A 25,625-nucleotide genomic window follows, 5' to 3' on the forward strand; every position below is an offset into this window, starting at 1 on the left:
CAACATTACCTGACACTATAGTAAATGGACAAAAAGCCTGAAAGCTTCTACTCAGTTTAGCAGTGCATTTTATTTGATCCTGATGTCACAACCTATCTAGAGGTCGAGCCCGATTTATTACAGGAAACATTGTGAAAGTACCTGTTGATATTTTGGGCTAGTCTGTGCCATCACTCATGACCACAAAACATTTTAAGCACTTAAAATCCAGACACTGTTCAACCTTTTCCACCCTGCAATTACTGGTGCGGTGGTGAGGTTAAAATTTCAGGAAAAAAAGAGCATGGGCTTAAAGTCAGCACTAACTGGCAGATGAGGCCCAGAGGCACATAGCAAAAGAGAACAGGAAAAAAGGTTAATTATGCTCATCAGAGTTCACACAATCATAAACTTCATACCCCCTGTAGTAATTGCAGTGTAATTTTAATTCACAAGCCCACAGCCAGCTGAAGAGGTTCTTGATGGTTTGCGCATAAAAACTCATACAGGCTCTTTTAAAATTAACCGTCCCTACACAAACAAGACAAATAAAGAAAATCATGATTAAAGAAGACTTGGAAGACAAATATTTTCAATGTATTCCGATCTTTTCTCCTTTTCATTTTTTCTGTACTTCTGCCGAATTAACAAAGAAATGTAGATATGTAATCCATCAAAGGAATGAAATCTGGCGTATGTATCACATAAACACACTAAATACTAAAAAAAAAATAATAATAAAAAAAATCCAACAAAAGAGAGCATTGTGCTGCTTGAGGAAGTGTACTTAGACAATACTTAGGTTTTGGTCGATCTTACAGCTGTGTTTGACACTGTGCACTACAGCACCTTAATAAATACATGACATGGTGGGGATTTCTGGTTCTTATTAAGAAAATTTAGGTTTAGATTCAACCAGCCTTTTTTTGTGCAGTACAATGCCATTATGTTTTAGTACCAATATTTTTTGGTACTAAAAAATACCACAGAATTTACAATTCTGTGTAAATTCTGTGTCATTTACACAGAATTTAATAAAAGGTAAAATATTCTATGTTAAAATCTACATAGCTGACTCTAGCTGTACATTGAGTTGTACTTTTACAATAAGGACTCTGAAGCATCATTTCACAAATTAGGCAACAAAATGGTCATTTACTGTATATCCACCTCTGTTGTCAAATCTGAAGAATGAATGTGTTTGTCAATACATTTCTAGAACCAGTCACTCCTAAAATCTGGTCTGAAATGTATTTCAATTGAAAAATATTTCAAAAATATAATTGTTATCTTTAAAACATAAACATGAGGCTGGTCGTCGACTTATTTTGTTTCTCATTTAGATTATTTGAAAAGTCTTCATCTCTTGATTGTGCAGAGGTCTGCTTCTAGGCTCTTGATCAGACTTCTTTGACTCAAATGACTCCTGTTTTAATGCCTCTTTGCTTGTTACAGTTACTTTTAGAACACATTTGAAAGTGTTATCATTGGCTTTTAGTGCTTTGTGTAAAGGTTTTATTATATGTTCTGACCCGTTAAAGCTGTATTTATTGTAAAGGAACTTTTCTTTCCACATGCAGAAGACACTGTGTACATATGCCTTACTTCTCTTGAATAGTTTAAAAAAATCATGGCCTTCTTATACATTCACATCTTCTAATTGTGAGATGCACTATGGAGCATGAGGTTTAGATGTGATCATTTTAAAAGTGCGACTGAAATTAACATATGACAGAATGTATTCTGATGTGTCAAAGATGATATTAGAAAAATGCTTGGTGTGTTCTCATCATATACACATTTCTTCTTTAGGCGATAAATACTGTAGACCCTCAAGAAGTAGATTCCTGTGAAGGGCAGCTTGACAATTGTGAGTTACAGATAGTAAGAGCTAGAATTTGTTAAAGTTAGGAAAACTTTTTGATGAGTTGTCCAGCACTTTTTATACCACACTCATTCTTACCAATTTCGGGGCTTCTAGACCCCTTGTCACTTTCTTTCTCTACTCTTCTAGCATTCCTTCCACCACTGACCTTTCCACCTGCTCCTTCACTCGTCCTGTCATTCATGACTGTGTCATTTTCCATTTTTATTTCTATCCCATCTGGGTTTTTTTCTTCTTCACAGCTCTCTTTTTGGCTGGCTGCCTATTTTATTTAAACCCTACCTCAAGTAATACTCAAAACTATATACAGTACATTGTATAGCAAAAAATAAAAAATCCAAAATCTGTCAGGAGGTAAATTCAGCCAGACATCCAGGCATTCACATTTATTTTACATCTCTCTCAACTTGCGAAGCCGGAGAGAGGGGGAGAATGCGACTGGGTGGAAATGTCAAACGGTCCACGGGAAAACTAATCAAAGAATGCCGGCCTTCAGTAAGAACCACTGCCATGGGCTTGCTGTGTGTAAAGCCCCTCTTCTGTCTCAACAGAGGGCACATTGTAAAGGAAGGTCAAATCTGGAGAAGCTGTGTTGTTTAAAGCTGCACAAAGATGTTTAGGATGGAAATTGAAAGTGTAAAATGCCAGAAGGGATCATTTTATGCAGCAGGAAGATGATGTAAGCCACTTCCTTAAGATGATGAGAAGGCTAAGGTGCTCAATCTACGCCGCAACCTTTATAGTATTTTTAAATGCATATCTGTGTAATATACAGTGAGAAAAAGTTTAAACTTTTGTTCTAAGTGCATTTTGCTTGATTTTCTTTCTTCCTTTCGTTTTTAAATAGTATTATTGGTGTTGCAGTTTTCCAGCACAAACAGCATAACGATGCAAGGATGCAGCTTTAAGAGTGAAAACAAAAAAATGTGTTGTTGTTTATCCTTTATAGTCCCTAATAATCGTATTATGTATTAAACACTTACTTGGTTGGAAGAGCTGTGTAGTGGTTGGTTTTATCCTTTCACAGTATTGTGAAATATTTGGCTTAATATTTGGAGCCAGAGAGTTGAACTTTGAGTGTACTTGCCCTATTTTCCTCAGGCACAGCACTCACGCTTCTTCTTTTCCTCTGCCATGTCTCATGCCATTTCTTTTTGGTTCATTCTCCTTCTTCCCACCTCTCTTTGCCTGATAATGAATGCAGGAATTCTCCCTCATATGTGTTTAGCAGTGCTTGGAGACCTGTGTCGGCCCGTGGTCCCTCAATTATTAATTTGATGTTGTGCGCTTGGCCGTTTGATCATTGCCGTATATCTGTGTGATTCAGATTTAACAAGTTCCCCAGGAGGCTGTAGGTTTTTTTCTCTTTTTCTATCCAGTTTGTTCTCTTAAACCTACTTTAACCCAAACGTGTGTTAAACTTTTGATGGACTGCGACGGCTATTTTAACTGTTGGTTTTTAGTTAAAACAATTGAGGCATTTTCTATTTGAACAGTTCAACTAATGATTGTTTTTCAGTGTTCTGTGGTAGAAATAAGTTAGCTATTACCATAAAGAGGAAAACTCTCTTATATCAGGTCATAGCTTTAACTCTCCCCTGGTCTTAAGAGATAGGGTAGATTGGACACCGGAAGCTTTTTACCCTGTGCGCAGTCCGGCAGGGTTCCACTGATCCCACGTGTGCTTTTACAAGGTTTTTTTTTGGAGCCTGGGGGAGGTTTCTGGAACTGACGGTCTGACGGGACACCCCCACTGCTTCCCTGCTGTTCAACCATGACATCTGCCAAGCTCCTCCTGAGTGTCGTGCAAAGACCACAGGAGGGTTAATGACCTTTTCCGAAGAATTTGGTTCTTCACTGGACCTTGTCCTTTGTTGATTTTTATTTTTATTTTTTTGTGGAATGATGCATGTTTAAGCTTGTAATCATCAAAACCTGGGCATTACCATATAAATTTGAAAGTTGTAGAGCACTACAGTTTGAGGAGTGGATACAAGGAGATGTGCAAAGTGAAAATTAGATACACAACAAGATCAAGTATGTGTGGATGCTTGCACACACACTCAGTTGACATTTGGAAGTGAGTTCTTTGTGAAATGTAATTAAAGGAACTGAGTTAGCACCAGTGCTGCAGCATTTATCTTATAGCCTTTGGTAATGTATGTTTTTCTTTGCTCTCCAGCAAAACCAGAGTTCACTAAAGTTCCTGTTGACCAGATTGGTGTCTCGGGGGGAGTGGTCTCCTTTGTCTGCCAGGCAACAGGCGACCCCAAGCCAAAAGTTAGTTGGAACAAGAAAGGAAAGAAGGTGAACTCTCAGCGCATAGAGGTAAGTTTGTGAATTATGCTGTGGCTTAGCTATCTGTAGGTGTGCTGGGCTGACTTAATGTGGAGAGACAGAGTGTTTATGTTACTGTCATGTCATACAACACTAGGCCAAAAAATTACAACTCTAAATGATCGCATGCAGGTCTGTTAAAGTGAATTATTAAATGTAGCCTGAACACATGTTATAGAATTATTAATAATTATTAATAATAATGCTGTGTGAAAATGGAGGACATCTTCTTTTCTGCTATTGATTCTGATTGCAAAGAGTGGGCTCTTAATTACCCTCTTTATTCCTTCATGTAGTAGTCACAAATGTTGAACTTTTCACACATTTGTCTTGTTACAATCACAAGCTTCAGTTTACTGTTTTACAACTTTATGTGATAGATCAACACTAAATAATGCACAGTTATTAAGTGGAGCTAGTGTAATGTACTGTTACTATAAATGTAATCATTATGTGAGGGCTTTGATGAAGATCAATAGTAGATAAACTAAAAAGCAACATGAAAACCAAGGAGCACAGAGCAACAATTAAAAATATGGAGAAGTTATTGGTAGGGTTAGCTTATAAAACAAGATCCCAAGTTTTGTACATCTCACTGTGCACCAGTGAGTTCATTAATAGAAACCAGAAAAAGTATAGCACAACTGCAAACCTACTAAATCATAGCCATCTGTCTAAGTTGACCAGCTGGGCGAAGAGAGCATTAACAGGGGAACCTGAGACAACTATTATATCTCTGCAGAAACTACACATTCGAACTGCTCAGGTTGAAGTCTCTTGATAGAACAGCTGTTAGTTTGGCACTGCACAAATCTGACTCTCATGGATGACGAGATGAAAGTCAGTGTGGAAAGAAACCTGTAAAGTTGTGTGATTCAGTTAGCCTCAAGCCATGTAAGCAACATAGTTAGCATGTAAATTAAACTTCTATGGTCATAAATAAATATAAATAAGACCAAATTTTTACAGGCAAATTGACCAGGCAAATTACAACGTGTTTCTGTACACTGCATATGACCTTGAATGAACACATGATGGTGGTAGCAATTATGCTTTTCTTCAGCAGAGACAGGGAAGCTGGACAGAATTATTGGAAGGATGGGTAGTGGTAATTACAGGGAAATCCTGGAAGAAAACTGTAAAAGGCTGAATATACTTGAGACTGGGATGAAGATTCGACTTCCAGTGAAGCATACTTGTGTGTTTGGATGTTTGGTCCTAATTCATCTCAAAATCTTGAAAAGGTCTGTCCAAACACACTGAGTTTTTAGCTATTTAGCAAAGAAGAATGAGCAAAAAGATACATTTGCAAATGTATATGAGCAAAGCTAGTAGAGACATACCCAAAAACAACACTTGCAGATGCAACTGAAGTGAAAAATGACTCTACCAAATCATCTCTTGGGGGAGGAAGGATTTTTTTGTATTTACAAATCCCTTCTATATACCATGTACCATTTTCCTTAATGTCTTAGTTATGTGCTTCTTTGTATTGCTCTACCACATGAAACTTTGAGAAAAATACATTCAAGTTTGTGACTGTACCATGACATAATGTGGCAAAGGTCCAGGCATCTGAATACCTTCGCAAAACACTGTACAATGACAACTGTTTTGACTTTCAGTTGTCATTACTCTGTTTAACCATCTTGCGAGCAGTTTTCTTTCAGCTAGAGTTTATCATAACAATTTTGAAAAGGCTCATTATTTAATCTTTCCCCTCATGATTTTTATAAATTGGTGTAGAAAACACATCACACCTTTCATGGATTTACTTATTTTAACCTTTGAACATTTACATGTTGATCATTAGCTACAGCTGCCCAGCATTGAAATGCTGATCCCTTACATTCCACAAACTATGTCCTTTTTGCACTTGACTGACTCTGTTATTGTCATATTTTTCCAGAGCCGTTTTCTTTTTTTCTTGAAGCAGCCCTGACTGCATGATTATGTCTGTGCGTTATTCATGATGTTTGTTATTCACTTCTCGGCAGGCATCCCAGATGGCATCTCTAAAAGTCTTGACTGATGCTCAATGTCTCTTAATTAAAAAGTTGCTTTATTTAACAGTGACAACAGTGACAGCACTCAGATCTATGCACACACCCGAACCCGCACATTCATGCGTAGCGGCGTGAGGGAAACCGTGGGGGAAGGCGCTGAAAAGCAAAAGAAAAAAAAATGACAGAAGCATCAACAGGAAGACCAGAATCCCAACTGAGGATACAATAAAAAGACATGTTCTGTTTGTGCTTGCTCCTCCTCTGCATGCTAAGTGAAAAACAAAGCCAAGGGCACGAAGGAGCCCAGCCGAATGGACGGTTCCCATTTAGCTGGGCATAAAAATTGGTAAAGTGGGTTTTGAAGTTGTAGTTTTATTTTTGTTCTTATCTTCTCTACCCTCTAGACAGCTGCTTTGATATTGATCACAATGGCATGCTCTGCAGTGTTTTTAGCTTAATTAGCTGCTCAGACTGGGATGTGCGTCACACAAACAGCAGAGCTGCTGAAGGCTCCTGTTTGTGGTTCAAAGTCACACATTGCTCAGATGGTTGGAGCAATAAGACCTTATTGCTTAAGCTTGAAATGGTATAAGCTTCCATTTAAGAGGGGTAGACACTAGAACTGTAGTTTATGCTGTCAGGCTTGGAATCTAATCATCTTCTTTGACTGGTTTATCCAAAATTAGACCAAAGAAAAGATGTCAGAAGACAACGGTTTGTGCAAAAAGCTGAAGCCGATTATTTCACAACTGCCACCATCAAAATTATAGTTTTTTACCTATTGATCTGTTGATTTTCAGTCGGATCAGATTAGGTTATCCAAATACCAACCCGGTGGCCAGAATCTGTCTGCAATGTTAATAGAGTCCTTCACAAACATTACAACTTCATATAAACAGAACATAACTGAACACTTACTATTTATGTAATTCCTATTAAACTGTTTTAGCAACCACAATCCTAACACAATGTTATCCATCTTTGTTGTTCCAAGGACTTTCAACAAACCTAAGAAACACAAGAACAAAGCAGAAAGAGGCATAATTGCAGTTGTAAAACAAGATGAAAACACAAACTGTGTTGAGGGAAACTGTCTTTAATGGATTTTTTTTTTTAGCATTGTTTGGTTTCAGAAGAATAGAATAAACCATATTTGTGGTGCACTTGTCTACATGTTAACTGATCACAGTGGGACCATATTCATACTTATGTCCATCTGACAATATAAATAAACATAGTCAATGACAAACATAAAATCTGATAGTATGACTGTAACTTTTGAAGCCCAAACTGTTTTTTTCATATTGAGTTTTCATAAAGCATAAATAAATTCCTTGATATAAGGTTCATCATTATTGTGTGTCTTTAGCTTCTTACACTAATGTAATTGGTTGATTAAAGTAGCAAATTTTCTGTAGAAGTCAGCAAAGTAAAACAATGATTATTTCCCAGAAGACTGCATTAAATTGTAATATTGTTTATAATCACTTGAAAGAAAATTGCAAAAAAGGTTGTGATAAATTTCAGCTCCATACTGTCCATTGCTAGTTGCTTTCTCTGGTGATCTACTCTTTACTTACACTTTGCTGCCAATTTAAAAAGTTGTGGTATTTAAATTGAAATCCCAAACAAAGGTTACCAAACTTTGCCCCTTATGCTTCATTTCACAGACCATTGAGTTTGACGAGGGTGCTGGCGCTGTGCTCAGAATCCAACCTCTCCGAGCACCACGTGATGAGAATATCTACGAATGTCTAGCAGAGAACAGCGCAGGCGAGAATTCTGTCAGCGCCAAGCTCACCATCATCAGAGGTAAAGCCTCCTACTTTTTAATATCCCTCCCACCTCCCCCCCTTTAGAACATCATGGAATTATGCAGTACATTTACTAGAGCAGCATTTTTTGTGTCTGAAATTTCAATCTGTGACTTTCTGCTCAAAAAGTACTGAAACGTTTCAGTTTCAGTGAAAAGTACTGAAACTTTTCAGTTTCAGTACTTTTCAGGTAGCAAGTCAAATAGTCAGGCAAAAAAATTAAACCACAAGCAGCATTGATTAACAATTTTTTTTTACATTTTTTTATTTAATGTTTTTTATTTAATATTTCTGAAGGATTTATAACAAATTAAATCTAGTTGGTTAGAATTTTGTTTTTTTTGCACAGGACATCAACGCCCAAAATTTATTGATTTCCCAGTGGGGTCCTGAGCTCAACTTTGGGACAGTTTATTAGGAACAGTTTTATTTTACACACATCATACTTTGTGAATCTGAAATTATTATACTCCGTTTTATCTAAAAGATAATAATAATAAGCCCAAATTTAAAATAAATCTTTTGCTAAATCCAATGTTGTCTATGTGTAGAAACATACAGTATTATATTTTAAAGGCTGAGACTTCATATGCACAGGTTTTACTTGCCAAGTTCAAGAAATGTTAAATCTGTGGTTAAATTTTTTTAATGTACCAAAACCATGTTAATGGATCTAAAACAAAAGGAAATATGGCAACCACCAACTCTTTTGCAGTTGAAAATGTTGAGGGCTGTTAATCACATATTTTTTTGATGAGACTAATCAGCTGTCATTCAAGTAATAGTAATAGCTGTCATTGGCAGCCCTTAAAGTCCCTCGATGAATTGGATTGATTGTGCATCTACAGAGAGGACACAGCAGCTGACAGATGTGCTTGGACATCCCATACAAGAGTGCCCACAGATACAGCAGGACTAAAATAACTATATAGTACACAGTAGTTCATAATAAAAAGCAATTTTAGATAAAGTGTTGACAAAATAACATTTAAGGTCATGATGATGTTGTTATGGTGAACAAACATGTTGCTACCTACCTGATTTTGTCTCATTCCACCTTTTGCTGATGGCTTCAAATATATAGACCCACACAGCACAGTGTCTTTTTCTTCTTTTCTCTTCCACTGCCATCTGCCTTGATTCCAGGCCTGGATGAAGCTGAGCTAATGCTGCCGGGCTGGCAGCACAAATACCAGGCCTTTCTGGCCGTCAGATCCACCAGCACTGGTGTCGGCAGCATTTGTCTGGTGGGAACGTTGTGCCAGAGATAGCAAACCTTGCCCAACATAGCTTAGTCATTGTTAGACACAGATCTGCAATGCTTTGACAAAGGTGCGAGTTCCTCTAGTGTAGAAATACAGTTACAATTTGAATAACTTAACCTGGAGTAAGCTATTTGACTGTAGTCTGTCCATTTTGTAAATTTCCTGTGCTGTGTTTGCCTTTAAATTGCTTTACCCACACTTTTTTTTCTTTCTTGATCAAGTACATTTAAGATATTTGACTGTTATGGCAGCCTTTTAATTAATCTGAGACTGGCAAATGATGAAGCATAGAAAATCAACAGCAAGAAGTTTGAAATGCAGCGATAATGATTTTGTAATTGATCTCTCATGTCTGATTTTTATAGTTGTTTAATCTGCCAATGCCAATCTCAGTTTGTATGTGTGCATGCATTTTAATTATATGATTTTTGAAGGGGCTAAGAGGACCCCTTAATGACATGCCAAATGTTAAAAAGATGTAATTTTTGAATTTCCTGGTGATCAGAGCAGATAAGTCTTGGAATTCTCAAATTTCAGTCACCAGTCAGAACAACATCTTGGGTTAAAATCCCAGAAAGACCCGACCTAAGATCTTTGCATGGAGTCTGCATGTTCTCCAGATGCATGGATGGGTTGTATCTGGGTACGCCAGCTTCTTCCCATAGTCCAAGAACATAACTGTTAAGTTGATTTAATATGCTAAATTAATTATAGGTATTAGCATCCAGGTGTGTATCTCCTTTGTGTCACTGTGTTGTCCTGTGATGGAGTGGTGATTTATCCAGGTTTTATCCTGCATCTCGCCTGATGACCGCTGGCTCCCCATGACCATGAAAAAGAGTAAGGATGGATGAATAGATAATCACTAGCTGATTTCATCTAAAAAAAAAAAAGAGTTTACTCTGCACAACATATTCAAAGCTTATTTTGTTTATGGAGGATTTTAGCATTCCAATCTCAAAAGTCCTGGGCAAAATAAGCCTGGGCAAGCATAAAGACTGAACAACAACAAACATGCAAACTGAATTCTCGGGAACATGCACACTAGGGCCCTCGGTTGGAACACAGAACAAATCCTGAGCAGTCCACACAACAAGATAACAATTGTGAAGTTATCAAGATCCACTCCAGGGCCAAGAGGAAGAAGGCAAATCTCCTGTGCAGGCAAGACAAAGCATTGAAATATGCATGTAAATGTGTTGATGGAGGAGAATTTGACAGATGTCTGCGGAGGATAGCAGAAATGTCCCGTTTTCCATCCTTAACTGGGCTCAGGCTCCCTGAATTAACCCATCAGATCAGAATAGAACCTAGAAAAGAAAACTCTAAGAACATTAGCGATATGTAATATCTGTCAAGAGAATACAAAAATAGGAAAATTAAGATTTTGAAGGGTGAAAGTAAAGAAGACTGAACATTATGAGTGAAAGGCAATTAGAGTTGAGGAAGAGGAACAGCAGAAAATACAAGGATTTAAAATTCAAGAAAAGTTGGCAATAGATGAAGGGAGACAACAGAAGGTGATGTGGATGATTGGCAGTGTAGAACAGGTGAGGAGGACAATAGCTGACCATAGGTTCTTGGAACATGGCAAAGGATTACAGGATATGGGACAAGGCACAAGGGAAGCATTTCCAGTAAACAGAGGGGATGTGGTCTGGGATTTAGAGAGGCAGAAAATGGGTCGCTATGATGGCTGGCTTGGTCGGAAATGTGCGGTGCACATATATTGGAATTTTCAGCTGCATGCACATTGGAACATACAGTACATAGATTTTTTATCAAATGCAAATGCACAGAAACATTTTGATCAACTATTGGGGTAGTAGTTAAAGAAATCCATACTTAAACAGCTGATAAGATAAATATTCCAACAAGGAATTGCATGCATTTCTTCTGGATAAAGAAGTGGGTGTTTGTCTTACCTTACGACCAAGCATAGAACAGAACTTTCCTAACATTCTCATTCCTAGGAAGAACTGATTTGCTATGACTAAATAAAAGATCTTTTTAGTTTTAAATACAATGAATAACAGCTCACTGTTCTCCCCACACATTCATCAGCACTTTTAAGGACATGCACACAAACAGAGATACAAAAATGCATTCCAAGTATGTACTTGCGCAAATATAGTACTTAGACAATAAACATACCATGACACAGACGCACTAAAACTTTAAACAGAACTTCTCTCTTACCTTTTTTTACTTTGCGCTGACAATAACAAAGTCTCACTTTGTATTATGTTGTTCAGTTCTGTATGTGCGTGTGTGCGCATATGTTGATGGCAATGGCGGTTGCATTTAGCTTTGACTGTGACACCTCCTTGGCTGTTACTTCACTGCCACAGCTGAATACCTAAGATGGGGGCCATCTGGCTCCACTAAGACGTTCACAGAGTCCTCTGGGAGTCCTTGGAGGAGGACCAACAGCCAAATGAAGTGCACTCTGGAGATGACATGACTTGCTGTTGGTTTTTGTTGTCATGTTTTTTTTTTCCAGCTCCCTATGTTGTGAGATCACAGAGAGTAATCTTTTTTTTTTTAAGATTTACCCATTTACTCAGATGGAGTTTTGCTAACTTGTTGGCGCTGAAATTAGATTCTTCCTGGCAAATCTTTGGGATTTATTACACTTGATCAAATCTTGAAAAATGTTTGTCTTTAAATGTTTTTTAAAAATTTTCCCTAGTGTTTGCATGATCCTGAAACAGATCCCTGTCTGGCAAAGCAGCTCTTACTGCAGAAGTTATTGATGCTGTAAAAGTTAAAGCATTTTGTTGATACCTTTGAAGCTTCTGCACCCATCTTTCAATATTTTCCTATTAATTAGCTTCCTCACTTTATATACTTAATCACATTGAATGTTTTGTTTGTATACAACTAAGCATTCAATGCCTTAATGCCCTAATTTTGTTCAAGCTTATTTTGTACAGTTTTTTCTTTAGGCTTAGCTTTAAAAGTCCCCTGAACTGATCTTTATAACCTTAGATTTGTTTGCTCATTTTTGTTCACTTTTTAAGTTTATTTTTACCTGAAATATAAAAATGGTAAAATATGATGCAATCACTATGTTAAAATAAAAAATAGCTTTTATTGGTTGATTGAATAATAACAGAAAATCATGTCACACAATCCAGCATTAAGTCATTCAGGCTTATGCTACCAACCTTTGCCTAGAGATAAGTAAGGCATGAAGGCCTACTGTTTGATCAAGCTGTCTGTACATTGGCCCCTTTCAAGAGAGGACAACATGGGTTATTGTGAATTTTTAATTAGATTCTTTTTCAGAGAAACTCAATGAATGATGCCATAACTAATAAATAACTCTCATTTTGGAGCAGTCAGATATGTCTTGACTGTACCCTCTTATTCTATTCTATGTTATATTCGCCTCTCAGTGAACAGTGACACTGTAGTATGACCAACTTCCAGTTTATTACAGTCTTGGTACTTGCCGTTTCCTATCTTTTTCTGAAAGTTCCTACCCACTTTGTTTTTAAACTAAGAGTGTGTCTTGGGACAGAAGATTGAAACAATTCCAACAGTCACACGTAAAAATGTGTTTTAAAATTGATGAAATGGACCAATATTGTCCTTCCAGAATACCCTGGACACTTACGCCTATCAAAAAATCTATTGACTATGTTTAAGAGTTAGGTCCATCCAAAATTATGCTGGAATTATATTGATGACTAAAAAGGGTGAGCAGTGTGTGGTCTCTTTGGAACTTAAGAGACGGACAACAAATCCTAATCACTGTTTGTGTGTACAAATAGTGTTTGTATGAGTTTCACCTTGTGTGGATTAGAGAAAATCCACAGTAAATTCCAACTTTTGTATCCAAAGTGACAGTCACGTGTATTATAATTATATGTAAACTTACTAACTATATATGTTTTTAGTAGTTATATGCCAACTATATATATATCTAGATATGCAGTTAGTATAAATTTACATATAATTAAGTAGTATTCTACTTCCTAATTTGTAACCCCTTGGTGGTATTTTAACTAGTAATGTTCTGCTTACATTGATCCACAAGTATATGATGGTAGAGATGCATTAAGACTCAGAACTATTTCTATTATTTTTGAAGATTATTTTGTTTTGCCTTTTTTGTATCGATTTATTTTTGAATTGGTTTTTGTCCTCTCTTTATGTCTTTGCTTAACTAATTCATGCTGCCTTGATGTTGAATGAGGTTGCATACAAATCCTTGTGTTTGCTCTGAAGAGGCACTTTTGTCGAGGGCTCTGACTAAATTAAAAAAATTAAAAGCAAAAGAAAACAAGAGCAGGTGTGTGTGTGCATGTGTGAGAGAGAAAGTAGGTTTTTGTCCTGACATGTGTGCAGAGGTAGACCAAATATCAGACTGTTTGGTTTATGTTTGTGTATGATGTCTATGTGTGTTCAGCTAAGAGATAGACAAGGGGAAAAAAAGTGAGAGAGTGGGCCAGCAGACAGGCATTGGAAATCCGGTAATGAGACAGTGAAGAATAAGCTTGGCAGTATCAGCAACATATCTGTCTTCTCTTCCTGTCTGCCTGCATTTGAGATGGCCTTTGCCCTCTTCCACTTGTCTCCAACAGCTCCAGAAAGAGCAAAAATGACATACTTCTAAAGGTTGTAAAAAAATTCTGAACAGTAATAAGAAAAGTTAAAAGGTTACAAGAGTAATATGACTGAAGAAAGAATAAATAAAATAGTAGCATATGTACAGCTCACCCTACAGTAGTCATGCTTATAAGTTCAAGTGATTGAGTGAATTTGTTGGCCATGATGCAGATGTAAGTTTCTACATTGATTTGCATGTCTGAATAGGTCTTAAACTACCAACAAAGACATTAATCAGACTGGTCACAAAAGCACTTGTCCATGGATGCTTGATGTTGATTGAGTAGGAAATGTAATAGCTCTCTTAAGAGAGCTTTGGCACTGATGTTCCTCCAAAAGGACCTACACTTGCTTTGTTTGCCGCTTGCATCATCTCCAACTGGTCCCTGGCAACAAGTCCATTCTTGTTCTTAAACAAATCTTGCTGTCACCAACTGTAAATTGTAAATCAATGTAGTGCTGTTTAGTTCAATACCAGTTGGCAAAGGGTTAAGTGCTCACACACATATGTGCTTTTAACAGGAACATTTTAGTTTACTTTGTTTCCTTTGTTTGGCAAACTGTATTAAAGAGTTAGCTAGTTTTGATTATTGGTCCTCCTGTAATTCTGTTTTTAAGCTGCTTATAAGGTGCTACTCACTGCTGAGCAGGAACTCCAGTGCTGTTATTGGTGAGCAGAGAAGGGCAGGTGAGGCACGAACGGCAAATCAATAGGTGGATGTTGACCACATGAATGGCTCCCATACCCCTGATCTCTTATTGGAAGCTTAAAAAGTTTTGTGTTGTTTTCTCAGAGATGTCTCCTTTGCTGTCCTTGAGTGACTTTGCCTTTTTTTTTTTTTTTCTCTCGGAAGCTATCTTTCCACTTACCTTTAACCTTTTCCTTCTCATGCATCACTTTTACTTCTATAGCTGTATTTTTCAGTTCCTGATTGAATGCAGTCGGCCCTTTACCTTTCTTATATTGAAATAAAGTTCAATCTTGAAGAAATTCACTAGGATGAGAGTTTATAGCCATTGAATCCTTTGATCCTCTGAATTTATCGTGCTGTAATCAGGTGTGATCGGAGGTTGAAGAACTAAGACATAAGCTAAGTGATTGCATGAAAGATAAGGGAGGAAAATATGGAAAGAATTAGGGTGATGGTGATTGAGTTGGAAGTAGAGGAAGTTACCCTGAGGTCTTTAAAAGGGAAGGCTCTCTCCTGATCTTTTGGTATCTTAATATGGTTTTATATGATTCCTGCATAAACAGAGCTGCTATGGTTATCCTAGATATGCACTCACAGTCTGTCTCAGCTGTTTTCCAAAACAAGCAGTCATCTAAACACAAACTCAAGTGCCTGAACAAGTTAGGATTTTTTTTTTTTTCTGGATGAGGAAACCAGAGTTATCCAATCAATCTGGACAGACAGTGTCGAGAACAGGGAGAACAAGTAAACTTTCCCACAGTTTCAAATTAAACACTTTCCTTATTTCACATTTTATCAACACAGCATCAGTGAAACTTCCCAGCATTTCAAGGGAATATGAGAGAAATATCCTTTAAAATCACATGTCAGTATTACCAGTTACTAGAAAGGAATTCAACAGAAAGAACCAGGTATATGGATTGAACTCCTCTCTTCATTTTTACTTAATTAAAATTCAGCTTGTAAATTGGATAGAAATAAATTATTGTTGCCTTGCTGAATATGTTAAAGAGTTTGCTACAATTATGTAATCACTGCTGTGAAGAGTGTACATATAAAAAAACAAAATCATACTTACCCAGTTACATGATATATGCAGCTGCAAAGGGGCAGTTGCTGAAAAATTTTGAAAACAAAACACTGATTTAATCACTTTTAACTGTACATATTTATTTTTTGAAAAAAAAAAGACTAAAATGGAGAATTACTCTTTGGACCACATCAAAGGAGAATTAGGAGGAAGATCCTGTTGAAACTGAAGGAGTGGCCCAGCTCATGCATAAAGAACAGCGAGGGGAAGTGGCCTGAACTGCTAGCCTCATGCATATACATCACCCAACAACCCAGGTGACTGAATTTATACAACATGGGGGTCATGCTGTGAGCACCTCCGGGCTGACACTTAATAGACTTAAAAATCCTAGGTGCCTTAGAACTGCTGTGTGCACATTTATTGTGGTAAAGTTGGAACGAAGACCAAAGTAACAAGAATATTATTCTTTCCTCTTTAATAGGAAAGAATAACTACATCTCAGTTAAGAGAAAGTGGTTCAAGAAAAAAACATAGCAAGCCAGTAAACATAGAAAATGTTTAAAGGAATCTAAGAAACCTAAAATTTAAACCGAAGAGCTATTTCACATACATGTGTTAATACAACCCCAATTTCAATTAAGTTGGAACATTACATAAATCACACATAAAAACAGAATATGATAAATTTGTAACTCATTTTCAACCTATATTCCATTTAAGTTTACCACCAAGACAAAATGTGTTATTTTGAAATGGATAAATATTATTTAAACATAATTATTAAACTCCCTGCTGAAGGTTTTTGGTTTGAGTATGCCATCAACACCGCATCAACTGAAATACACAAATGTGAAAACTCAAAGGTGACCAAATTGGAAACCCTACTACCGCCATTCTGGCTGCTTTCCTTCTTTTTTTCTACAAGTATTTGACCATAATGGTATCATCACAGAACAGGCACTTCTAAACCTGTGAATTAGACTGTGCCTAAACTTAATTTATGCTCCATGGCATTGCACACTAAATTAAAAGTTAAGTTTGTCATTTGAAAGTGGTTAATCCATAGCTCTTTTGTAAAATTACTCAATACAATTTTACAAAAACAGCACATAAATAGCAGCTCCAAAATATGAGTAAAGCGCTTGTTGCTCTAATGCCTTCATAAGATCCTGCCATGTTTTTTAATGATTTAACCTGTGATTTGTCATTGCATTTGTTATTTAGCAGAAACACTGCAGTTGTGAAATTATGTGTATTTTTGCAACAATAGCAGAACATTGCACACATTTTTAATTGAAATGTGCACAGTTAGTGATACATGTACTGAAAAATGCATCAATTGAAATATTTTTGTTACATTGTTGGAGAAAATGCCTTAAGAATTTCTTTTGAATAATGATGCACATATAAATTTATATTCTGTGTAAGTCTAAACTGTTGTAACAATTAAGTAAAAATTTGAAGTTTAAAAAATATTTTTTTTACAGCTGCACTTCCTTCCACATTATGTCATAAACTGGTGTCAAGTTTCAAGGTGCCCACTAATCCTCATTACACAATCCCACCCCTGCATACACACACCCGCACACACACGCCCTCCCCCTCCATTAGAAAAGCACATTCAGAGCCACCCACCTTTTAAACTAGACGTGACTGACTGACAACTCTGTACGGGGAGGCATTTCCCTTATTGGCATCCACTTTTTCCCTTCTGTCCCTATGGGTTTGTAGACCTTACCCCAAACTCCTTAGTTTTTAGTTGTGTATCTGAAGGGTTAGAATCTGTGTACAGAAAACACCTCTTTCTGAGTTAAATTGATATTTCTTAATTTCTTAATTGTTAAATTTTAATCTATTCTCATTTCTATGATGTGTCGGTCATTCAGCCTCCCTGCAAAAGGAAAAGTGTTTGGGTTATGTATTTTTATTATTATTCTTCACAAGAACTTGACCTCATTTTGTGTCATTTAGAATTAAAGATATAATGAAAACATTAAAGTTGCATTTAAAGGTTGCTGGATTTGCAGAGTTTGAGGTTCAAGATGCAACTTCTTTTCACACAAAGACGTTTTGAAGCAATTCCAACAAAATGTAACACCGTTTCATCAATAATTGCAAGATAGCTTAGCTTCCTATTTTATTATTTTGCCTATTGTATTTACCAGCATTTTCTGTCACTGCTTCACATTTTTAAGTCAACTGTTGTCAAATCCATTCATCCATTATCTTACATTGATACAGTTATCCTTGCAGGGTCATAAGGGATGCTGGTGCTCATACACTCCATTTGTATTTGGGAAAGTGAATTTATAAGTTTTTTAGTCTGCCATTATCTAAAACTAACATATAGACGTCCGTCGTAGGCTTTTGGTCACATTAGTCTGACAACATTTCAGGCTCAGATAATGGATGTTTTATTCATTACCTATTAAGCCACATACCATTTTATTATATGTTCACAGGACCGTCTATCAATATCCAAAATGATGACCCTCTTAATTTCCCTCATTTGGTCATTCAATGCGTTTTTCTGGGTTGTATTTTTGGAAGATTTTGATGTAAATGTTGCCCTTGGTAGCTAGATGTGCTTGGTGCTGAGAATACTAATAGGACATCAGATGTCTTTCTGGGAATGGAGTAGAGGGTAGAGGTTGAGTGCTGGTTGTATAATAACCCTTATTCAGCTGAGATGGCTATCTTGGAGAGGGCTATCGGTGCCGGGGCCAGAGACACTGTGATTAGATTTCTCCTGTGTTGCTATTCTTCTCTGTCCCTGGATTTTTCTTTGCCACCGTCTCCACCATGTTTCCTTAAGCATTTTAACAGGTTTCTTACTGGTAATAGTATTCAAGGAACTTGACAAAACAGGAGAGAGAATGGGAGAGAAAGTAGATGTATTTTAGTATTGTTATTACAAATTAGCTTTCACATTTTATGCTTAAAAACTATTAGTTCTTAAAAGCTTTACTCCAAGGCACAATGGTATGCAAAACAGAAACCAACAAAGATAGATAATCACATCAAATGCTGCCTACAATGTATTAAAGACAAACTATTTTTACTTTCTGTCAACAACCTGAACTATTATCAAACAATAAGAGTCAATGTGGTGGATTATGCCTACTTTCTTGAATAAACCTCCTGATATATTAGTTATTCTTACAGAAAAATGTTGTAGTAAATAGTTTTTTTTTCTTCACACTTTTATCTGTACAATGTACCCCTTTGTGTGTAACATACATTTTCCATTGTTTTATTCATTTACTTCCATAATGTTTATCAAATTCTTTCTTTGTAATGTATACCATAAATTAGGTTTGTCAACCTCCGTGTCCTTCCTGTGCTCTCACTCTGCCTGTGTCCCTATAGTCCCTCTGTGGCATTAGTGCACAGGCCTGCTTAAAGCCTGTGTCTGTATGCTGGAGCACTGGGTAATCAGTTAACCTGATTAGGCTGCTGATGAAATTAAATCATTGCTGTAAGTGAAAATAATAATATGAGTAATAGGTGCGGGGTACGGTGGAGCACATCATAGCACTTTGCTGCAGTCCCAGTCTGCTGGGATTCACCTCTCCCTCTTCATCATTAGTTATGACTCTCTCCACTCTGGGAGATCAGTGATGGCTCGGAACCCTGTAATTCTAAAGCCACTGATGTTGGCTTCACTTAAAAATTAATGGGATGTGCAGTATGGTAATGTCAACATCCCATATGCAGCATAAAATCCTGACCAATGCACGGCAAGAACCTTCTGGTATTAGGGATTAATTTGTTTGGGTAGCTATAGGGTAGAGCACTAACACCTAAGGGATTAAGTGTCATGTGTGATACTGTAACAAATTGGTCTAAGCAACTTTGAGATTTTCAGGATTTGTGCAGGTCAGTCAGTGGAGAAAGGCCCTAGAAATGCATGTGCCAGAGTAAAGTGCTAATTAAAGCTGTTTTAATTAGTCCCCTTCAAGGCATGACTGAGACGCCTTCATTCCACATCTGAGCTTGCAATGGATGTAGTCACAGAGCTGAACCTGTGCCTGTATTACAAAATGGACTTCTTTAATCAGAGACACTTCTGTCACTCAGTGCATCATGCAACACCAGTTATAATTAGGAGTTTGGTATGATGTAACAAGCAAAAAACAAGACCCTTTATTTTTCCAGTCTCTTAATGTGATGTGAAATAGTATTATATAAGATAACCACGTGTGCATTTTTTCCATGATAATAATAAATAAATCTTTGCAATTATAAAGTGAACAGAATAAAGATGGCTGGTTCTTCCAGGTCTGTGTCTTGTTCATGAGGGATGGTAGGATGGAGCATGAGATGGACAGACAGATGGCATCCTCTTCTGCATTAATGAAGGAACTGCCCTCATCTGTTGTGGTGAAGAAAAAGCTGAGGCAAAAAGTGCAGCTTACTATTCACCCGTCTGTCTATGATTTAAAAACATAGTCATAGAATATAGATCAGATCCTGGGTGTAGCTGGCAAAAATGAGCCTTTTCTGTAAGGTTAAAGAAGAGTTGAGGAGCTCCATCAGCCACTGCTCCTGTGCATTGAAAGGTCTCAGCTAAGGTGGATTGGGCATCTAATTAAGCGAGCTTACTGGGTGCCTCAATTCGGAAAGTTTCTGGATATGTCTTACTCAGAAGAGACCAGGAGGCAAACCCAGAATTTGTTGTTGGAACTGTTGTTGTTGTTGGATAAGATCTCCCTGAATGACCAGGTGAGTTTTACTGGAAAAGGCATGTTTGTGTTTCCCTCGTGGACCTTTTAATCTGACCTTGGATAGGCTGAATATAATAGATACATGGATTTGCAGGTGGGAGCAAAACAGATGTCACACAACTGAATTCTTCAAGAGATGGGTTTGTCAACAATATGTTAAGAGACATGAGATTAGCCAGGAGAAGAGTTAGAAGGACCAACCTTTTTAACTTGGTCAAGATATTTCTAACCACAACCTTATCAAAGGCTTGGCACTGGTCAGTTGATTGTAGAGATCCACTCTCAGTAAATCTGTGCACAACTTTGCCATTGATCAATAGTTTGCATGAGTTGATCCATTATCACAAAGTCCAGAAAGAAATGCACTTGCTCTTTTGTGATGGGGAACTGGCCCTCTGAGAACACTAGGATACGATTCTATCCATATCAGTTGCCTTCATATCCAGGCCGACTAACCCTAAAGTTCCACTCCCTCGATGAGTGATCTATTTATTTTTGCATGACCGCCTTTATCGACACAGCCTGTAAGCTTCAGGGCGAAAGATTGTATCAGACTCTATTTCCAGGAAAGTGAGCAAACAACATACATGCCATTTGTTCAGGAAAGCTGCTGGTGCTGTATCAGGTCAGAGCAGCTGTAATGGTGGTATAATCTATCCCTGAATCCATAATCCAAGCATTCTTGTTTGCTTGTTCACCCACCTTTCTGCCCTCTTTTGCTCCTTTGCGCACATTCCCTCTGTCTCCTGCCTAATCAAATTAGTTTCAAATCCACTTAGTGGGTGTGTATTCTCACACTTCTGTAATGTGGCCAGCACTGGCCTTGGTTTAATGTTTTCCTACCATGAATGTAGAGTGATGTGTTGTGCAGATAGGGCCAGTGGTATCAAATGCATCAGATGCAACTCTCTTGGTGTGAGGCAGAGCTTCCCTGTGCAGATATGCTTTTCTAGCAGATGGGACTAGCAAGAGGCGTACATAAGTGCAGCACCTTTGATTGTATCTTATACATAGATCATTGATGACACTCAAAGAAGGAAGTTTGTAAGAACCAGCTGTATAACTTTGTAAAGCAAAATGCCGGCTAAAGCTTTTCTGGGCTTCAGATAAACTGGTATAAAGGATTAATACAGGGATGGCTATAAATAAATGATGGAGAGGAAACACCTCGAAACATAACAGTGAAAATGCCTGTAGTGTTTGAACCTATCGCTGAAATATTAATTGTGGTCTCATATCAGCCTCAGAGACTACCTGCCTCAATTTAGTTTTGAGACAAGGAGGTTTTTTTTCCCCTCACATTTGGAAGTTGTCTTTTTGTATTCCATTCCCAGAACTGCCTTTCCCTTGATGAACACCAGATGTCCTGATTTAGGGGTCTCCAACTAAAACTGTGATTCAAGTTTCTGTCCTAATTTTCCTTAATTTAGTTTTTATCATGTTGCAAAGAGGCCGCTGTGATGGCTGTAATGTGGACATGAGGTCATTGGCTTGCCAAATGCTACTCTGCTGTGCCACTGGCCAGTATCTCAGTCGGTCATCTCTCCCATTTGGGATGTGGCCTTGAGCTTCAGATGCATATTACAGCTCTGGGTACTTCCCTTGTCATCTGAGAATGAATCACTGTTCTGGCTCCAGCCAAAGAAAAGGTCAGGCAATTTGACCCATGGGACTAATTGCCCAAAGACAGTAGGGAGGAGAACAATGACCACAGAGTGCACTAAGCTGTCATCTCTTAAACTGAAGTGATGGTTCAATCATGCATGATTATTAGCTTTAGGAAAATTGCTTGGTTTTTGTTTCTATTTGAACAAGGGCCAACTGGTGTGGTGGTTTCTGAAGTGGTTTAAGAGTAATGATAATGGAATATACTGTATGTCTAACGAAGTACCTCGTGTGCATTATTTATTAAACAAAACATGTCTTAACCAATCACATATCTCAAAAGAAAAAAAATGATGGAGTACATTATAGTGAGTACATTAAGTTATTGTTCATATTTAAGTTTTGTTAAATCAGTTGTTGTTAGGATAGGGTTAGGGGCAGCATTCAGATACATATGGTGAAATCTTCAACAGACACTATATATTTAAAATATTAACTAAGATCTGAACATATTTATGGTTATTTGTCTCCATAATTTATCAAAATTATTTACTACATATAAATAACCTGCGATGCAGTGGTTAAGTTTATGCATCCCAACTAGGATAGAAACATAAGTTGGTTTGGGGTACAAAGTGGAAACGGGTAAGAATGCAATAATCTATTGATACAACATTGTAGATATGAATTGGTGATAGGTTAAATTAAGCTGGAGCTGTGAAAAAAATGACAAAAACTCATAAGATAAAAGAAAACAAGTTTGAGTGAGATTTTCCTCATAAATCCATTTTTAGGAGAAGTTTTGACTTCCTAAGCCAGTACTTAGCCTCTTTTCCTGTTTCCCCCACAGAGGACCTTCTGCCACCAGGCTTCCCTAACATTGACATGGGTCCTCAGCTTAAAGTGGTGGAGAGAACTCGAACGGCTACCATGCTTTGTTCTGCCAGTGGCAAACCTGACCCAGAAATCACCTGGTACAAAGACTTCTTGCCCATAGATCCAAATACAAGTGATGGACGGATCAAGCAACTGCGCTCTGGTAAGGAAAGCTTATGTTATGATTTTTTTGTTGTGTTCTTTCTTTTGCAGGAGATTCTGGCACTTCCAATATCAGTAGATATAATAAGATTTTGTTTTTATAAATCATGTGCAGGAATTCCTTGATTTGATTTTTCAAATTGACTCCTAATAAGTTCAGTTAGAATAAAGGTAAATTACATTTCAACATAGGGTTAGGGTCTCATTGGACAGTGACAACATTGTCCACATTTTGCACAGTGAAATCAGATGTGGAAATGTATTTTTGTTCAGATTGATTAAAGCCCACAGATTGCCCCAGTAACGCAATGTCTAATTATATTGCTAATTAAGAGCAGGCCCTGCAGTGGCTTTGGGCAACAGGGGTAGATATTTTAGGTCGATGATTTGTCACCATTTGAAAAATCCAATGACTCTCATTTGATTTGTTGCTGCAATTGTAAATCAGGAACGAGGCTTCTAAATAAAGATTCTGTCACCATTGAGTTTCTGCCCTAATTGAGGCCCCTAGAAGGCTGCTCAGTCAGAATTACTAATATACTTTTACATTTCTGTATGCTTTTGTAACAAAAGTAGTTTCTCTACTTTTCCTCTAGAGAAAAGTTGTTAAATATATATCTTTGAATAAAGGTCTGATTCATATATTGCCTGTGATGTTACAGATTTCTGGAGTCCATTGTAAAAAATACAGTACTGTGTAAAAGTATTTATACCTGTTAAACTTTAATATTTTATCACATAGCAAGCACAAACATAATTAGATTTAATTGGAAGTATATGTGATGGCACAACAGAAAATAATTAACAATGTGAAATATATTTTTTTACACAAAAGCCTATTTTACATCTAAAAAACACAGCGTAAGCAGGATACTGACCTGATTATCATAGGTAAAAATGGTTCTTTGTTACGTGAAAGAAAACAGTCATTATGTTCCTGAGAATAATTATATTCAGGACATAACACCTTTTCAGAAAAAACAAAATAGTTCCCAAAATTGTATTGATGAACTCTTCACATTTGTAGCGTATTATGTACATACTGTATGTACCTTGATGTACACAGTTGGAATGTGTCCTAGGATGTCTTTTCCATACATTTTAATCCTAATGAGATCAATATTTTATAGACTGTAATGTTTGTTTTTCAGTTACATTTGTTTTCCCCATCAGCAATTTACTATCTTGTTCTTCGATCATTTAAATGGCGAGCTCCAGCTTCTGAAAAACTGTCTAACCTGTCAAACTGTAAAAATCTTTAACCTGTCCCATGTCCCTTTGCTAGTTTTAAGCTGCTATGGATAAAAGAGATCCAGCTTCCAGTGTTGTCTAACCTCTGTATCATCTGTCTGTCTGTCTCATGATGCCTTGAACTTTCTTTGTGTTTGCTGTTTAACAGTTGTTCTGCTGTCTCTCTGTTAAAATGTTTGTCTTTGTTGGTGTCTGAAACCGAGATGTGCGTCGTAGCACATCACAAGGCCTTCAAACACCTTGTATTTGTTTTTGATTCATAGCACAATTTAACATCATTAACATGATCAAAAAAGAAAAAAAATCTAACGAGTAAACTACAGGTATTAACATTATTATTACAAAGTAAGTAAACATTAAAAATAATAATAATCATTATTATTAATTAAGTTGATACTTAAAATATACAATTGTTAGAAAAGCGCAACAAATAACTAGATTTTAACTAATTTGGATATTTGGCAATCTTAACCTAACTTTATCCATAAAAAATGCTATGTTGTTATTTTTTCTTTCTAATTACCTTTTCTTGCTTTGTCATTTTCAGAAAGATTTGGTAAGTGACTTGCAAAGCCTATAAAACCAACTCACTCTCCTTGAAGCAGACGGCATATTTAAACCACTTCCCAAAATGCATGCATCTCTCGCTCCCCAACTCTTACCTTCTCCCTTTCTTTAATGTGTTCCCCATGGTCTTCCTCTGTTCATTCTTAGCATTTTCTTTTGGTTCCCCCCAACTTTTGCTACACTCTAAAAAGTGTTTTTTTGGCTATAGTTCATTTAAAAGACTTTTTTACATTAATGTAACTTAATTCATTTGGTTTATTGATGACAACTTGCTTTTTTTGTTCAATGAACTCAAAATTTAGAAATATAGCTAACTTAAATTTTGTTAAATAACTTAAAGGCTCTTTTTACTTTGACTTTACTTGAAACAGTTGAGTTCAATGCCAGTTTGGTGACCTTTGTCTGACCAGCTCAGTTTACTAAGTTTTACAACTCAATATATTACAATCATCCAACTCAATTCATTAAGTTCATCCAACTCAATATTCTATGATCATCCACCTCAATTCTTTAAGTTTATCCATCTCAATTTACTAAGTTTTTACAACTTAATTCATTAATTCATTGTGTTTAACATGACAAATTTAAGTGATTCTTACTCAAATCATTTGTTTATTTCTAATAAATAATGCAAATCTCTTTGACTTAATTCTACAGAAAGTCAACTCAAACATTTAAGTTGGAACAACTTTTAACTTTAGTTCCAAACTAAAAAACTAAAATATCCAAAATTACATTATCACTCACACTGTGCTTAAAATACAGCTAGAATTTAAATTATTTTAAACATATGTTTTAACATGTTGTTT

At 36.8% G+C, this 25,625-nt stretch overlaps 1 protein-coding gene across 16 annotated transcripts in view; it reads left to right on the top strand.

Annotated features, from left to right (window-relative positions):
- The window catches only part of ptprsa (protein tyrosine phosphatase receptor type Sa), a 259,420-nt gene that overhangs the window by 136,087 nt on the left and 97,708 nt on the right, over positions 1 to 25,625 (top strand). For 9 of the 16 annotated variants that reach the window (XM_032572235.1, XM_032572242.1, XM_032572238.1 and 6 more), the window contains exons 4-7: positions 4,047 to 4,192; positions 7,878 to 8,019; positions 22,811 to 22,999; positions 24,797 to 24,805. In XM_032572235.1, coding sequence (XP_032428126.1) covers positions 4,047 to 4,192; positions 7,878 to 8,019; positions 22,811 to 22,999; positions 24,797 to 24,805 — 486 coding nt within the window. The remainder of the gene's footprint in view (positions 1 to 4,046; positions 4,193 to 7,877; positions 8,020 to 22,810; positions 23,000 to 24,796; positions 24,806 to 25,625) is intronic. The other 7 variants (XM_032572239.1, XM_032572241.1, XM_032572244.1 and 4 more) reach the window with 1 other exon arrangement.

This window comes from Xiphophorus hellerii, chromosome 9 (assembly GCF_003331165.1).
Source record: "Xiphophorus hellerii strain 12219 chromosome 9, Xiphophorus_hellerii-4.1, whole genome shotgun sequence".
NCBI classification, from domain to species: domain Eukaryota; kingdom Metazoa; phylum Chordata; class Actinopteri; order Cyprinodontiformes; family Poeciliidae; genus Xiphophorus; species Xiphophorus hellerii.